Here is a 3851-nt window from a genome sequence, read left to right as displayed (position 1 = left end):
GCCTGGGTGGGTGGGTGGGTGGGTTGGGGAGGGGGGCAGCTCACAGCCAGAGGCCGCTTGGTTGCTGAGTGTGTGTTTGTGTGCGTGCGGGGCTGGGAGAAGGGGCAGCCGGCGGCTGGCTCTGGGGCTGTTTCTCAGGAGCCCTGTGCTGTTGTTTTGTCTCCCGGCGCGCTGCAGGCTCCAGCACCAGGCCATAGGACAGAGCGGCATGCGGTCGCTGGCCGAGCCCGGCTGCCCCACGCACAGCTCGGCCGAGTCCCCGTCCACGGCGGCCAGCCCCACTACCAGCGTCTCCAGCTTGACAGAAAGAGCCGAGACTGGCACGTCCATCCTCTCGGTAACCTCCAGCGACTCGGAATGTGATGTATGATAGAGGCAAGCCTCCCGGCCAAGCGACCAAGCTACCCCGTCCCCCACCCAAAGCCAACCAAGCCAAACCAAACCCAGCCCTAGCATCAGGACACACACGCACGCACACACGCACACCGCCCGAGCAGAGCGAGGCAGCAGCCAGAGACAGGGACCAGAGCCGAGACCCTACCGCCGCCGCCACCGCCGAGAGATGGAGCTCCCACTTGGACAGGCAGTCACACACGCCGGTGCTGCAGCGGGGGGGGATGATAATCATGATATTAACAACAGCAGCAGCAACAACAACAAAAAAACACACACCACAAAAAAAAGTGACAATTGTATTCTTTTTAGGACGAGCACGGTTTTCTCCTTTGCGCTTTTCCATGGACGCATTTCACCCACTTGCATGATGATGATGATGATGATTAAATTTGTATCTGGGAAAAAATATTCTCTATAGTAAAGAAAAGCAACACACAACAACAACAACAACAACAACAACAACAACAAAAACGCCGATCGAATTTGTACAAAAAAAAATTAAAAAAAATTAAAAAGGAACTCCTTGAAGAGGGAAATAACAAATGTTTATCGCCTTTTTGTTGGTTCTCTTTCTCTCTCTCTCTCTCTCTCTCCCCCTGTCTCCTTATCTCTCTCTTTCTCTGTTTTTTTTTTAAGTCCAAGTGATGGTCCCGCCAAGATGCAATCTTCTGTTTTTTTGTTCAGCAGACAATCATTTTATTCGTAAGCACCTTTTTTCTACACTTCTGTCACTGCCTCTGTGGGTACTGGTTATAAATGTGGAAAAAGAATAGTTACGACTGTAACAGATTTTTATTTTTATTTCAAAATTTTATATGAATTATGTATATCTTAATGATGCGGTCATTTTCCCAGTTTGTAATATATGTGTAGAAATGCCTGTATATGATATTTACTCTGCTCTTTCTTTTTTCCTCTCTCTTGCTCTCTGTCTTCTGCCCTCCCACCCTCTCTCTCTCTCTCTTTCTCTCTCTCTCTTCTTTTTATTTTCCTAGACTTTGTGTTCCTTGCACAAACTTAGCTGTCAAGAGCTGACGTGCTAGGTTTTAAAAAGGGACCTCAGCGATAGAAGAAAAGCTTAGGGTGCAACTGTAGTTATCTTATGCAAAAGCTATTTTGAGTATTTCCTAGCAGCTTTGGGGTCTCTTCTTAAACTCCACGTAGGACGCTTATACTATTGTTTCCTTAACTGCGTGTTTATCTATATGTACAAACTTTCTAAATCAAATACAGTATTCCATTTTCTTATCTATTCAGCGATGTTGGTGTTTTTGTCTATTGCAAAATATATCCATCTCTGTATATATTGCCCCCTACATCTTAACTGAGACATGATTTTTAAGCCGTGCTTGGTTAGGTGAGTCAGTCCGGATTATTCACGTTTCTCTGTGCTAAGCTCGGAGGCTGCCTTGGCAGCGCACACCAGTGGAAGCTGGCTTTCCTTGTGTATATAGAGCAGCTAGGTGGGACTGGGTTTTTTGCTGCTGTTGCTTTGTTTTCGTTTTTCCTTTCCGTGTGTTTGACGTACAGTGCTGTGCTTGTCGAGAGAAAATGGAGAATTAGGGCTTGGGGGATTTTTTTGTTTTTTAAGGAGAAAAATTGATAAAATTAACTTTGCATTTAAAGTCTGCCTCGGTGCGAGGGAGGCGGCTGTGAGGGGGAAGGAAAAGAAAACATCACTTTTGTCTGGGCAAACTTTGCCCCCTTGAGTTGATCTAACCACTGCTCCGAATGGGTTTCCAGGACACAATGGTGTCCTTTCAAATCCTGCCTTCGCCCCGCATTTTTTTTAAACCGAGAGCCTAAATCATTACTGTGCCCATCTGTTTAGATTAGGAGGTTTCTCCAGAGAGCGTTTAAGACATTTCTGTGTTTGTTTGTAGCTTTAAATGAAAACAAAAACATAAACTACTCTCCCTAATCAGGTTACAGCTCCTCCCCTTGAATCCTAAGTATATTGTAATGTGCTGAAAGAAGCCTTTATTTGCATGACTAACAGTATTTCAGCGTCACCTTTTGCATTAAAGTTTTGCTTTGCCCTAGGCAGATTATTCAACCGTGAAGTAACAAGAGGTGAATTCTAAACTTGTTTTTACTTGAAAATACAATTTTGAAACTTATTAGGATTAGTGTGAAACGTGCCTGGAATTTCTTGACCATTTCACAACTAATTTTGACTTCCGATTTGCCTTTGTGTTCCCTGCCCACCCCCACCCCCTCCAAGGTAGTTTAATGGCAAGCTCCTGACATCTTTGAAAAATACTACAGGCATTTACAAAAGGAAGCTATATGGGCAGAAGAAAAACCCATCTAATATTTGAAGTTCAGTCCAAAGAGAATTAGCGATGCTTTTTCGAAAGAAACTGAAGCGTACATATATTGTGTCTACGTTTCATAGCCTTGGGAGCATTCCCTGTGTATCTGCGCTGCTTCCTTTCAGTCTAAGCAGGTCCTGAGAACGTGTTTACCATCGGGGCGATTAGGAAAGACTGCCTAGATGCTTTAAATCCTGGACTGTTTGAGCAATAGTGAATATTGAAGACCAGTGTGCTCAAGTGAGTCGCTACAAGGAGAGCAAACCTGAAGGTGTGAGAGCTCTGTGCTTGTGGATTTTTTTTTTTTGGATTACATTTATTAAGTTGTCCTTCTCTTGTCCCTGGTTACCTGGAAGCTCTCCAAGCCCGATGCGTTTGCTTTGCTGCTCTGTTAGCACACACCTTGCTAGACAAGAAAGCGCTTAACCCCCCCCCTCCCCACTAGTAGTGAAACGCAGTGAATTTGCTCGCATAGATTAAAATCCCTATGGTACCCCCTCATTTTAGAAATATCTCCAGCTCTCTGACAGAGTAGTTCCTTGCCAAAGAAAAATGAGAAATTTAATTCTTAAATGAATACCACGCTTAGCCTGCCACGGGCTTTCCCACTTTTATTAAAATGCAATTTTGCCTTTGAATGAAGGCGCAACCTTTAGATATTCAGTTATGTGCAAGGCAAGCCTGGTGTTCTCTTGATGTTATGTGTAGCTTGTATCTAACACGCTGTGTGCTGTTTTCCAGCGCAAAATAATATGGGTAAGTTCCTTTTGTAGCATAGGAAGATTTTTTTAAAAATAACCTGAAGTATGCAACACCAGCGTTGGTTTGGAGAGTGAAAAGATGCCTCAGATTGCATCGCTTGGGGGATAAACCTATATTATTAGTCTTTCTCCTCCCCCATGCAGATTTAAAGAACAGGGAAAATGCTAACAGGGAGCAAAATACTCTCAAATTAGCTGCACCCTCGCATGTATCTGACATTGGGAATTGTTCTCTTATTTCTATTTATTTCGTCATCCCTAAAATGGGTTAGGAAGCAGCAGACGCCTCTGCAGAGACAATCACAGCACCTAGGAGTCACTCCAGATTATTGCCAGGGCAATTGTCTACATTATTTATGGATTTTAAAAAGTGCAATAT

At 44.0% G+C, this 3851-nt stretch overlaps 1 protein-coding gene across 1 annotated transcript in view; it reads left to right on the top strand.

Annotated features, from left to right (window-relative positions):
• The window catches only part of SIX3 (SIX homeobox 3), a 4852-nt gene extending 3025 nt beyond the window's left edge, over positions 1-1827 (top strand). Inside the window, exon 2 of the mRNA XM_019516721.1 lies at positions 178-1827. Within this exon, the coding sequence (XP_019372266.1) occupies positions 178-370 (193 nt within the window). The 3' untranslated portion in view covers positions 371-1827. The remainder of the gene's footprint in view (positions 1-177) is intronic.
• The last annotated feature ends 2024 nt before the right edge of the window (positions 1828-3851 follow it).

Source organism: Gavialis gangeticus, unplaced genomic scaffold (assembly GCF_001723915.1).
Source record: "Gavialis gangeticus isolate Ggan-Ray unplaced genomic scaffold, GavGan_comp1, whole genome shotgun sequence".
Lineage (NCBI taxonomy): Eukaryota > Metazoa > Chordata > Crocodylia > Gavialidae > Gavialis > Gavialis gangeticus.
Note: the sequence above shows the minus strand (reverse complement) of the source record. Positions and strands in the feature narration are given on the sequence as shown.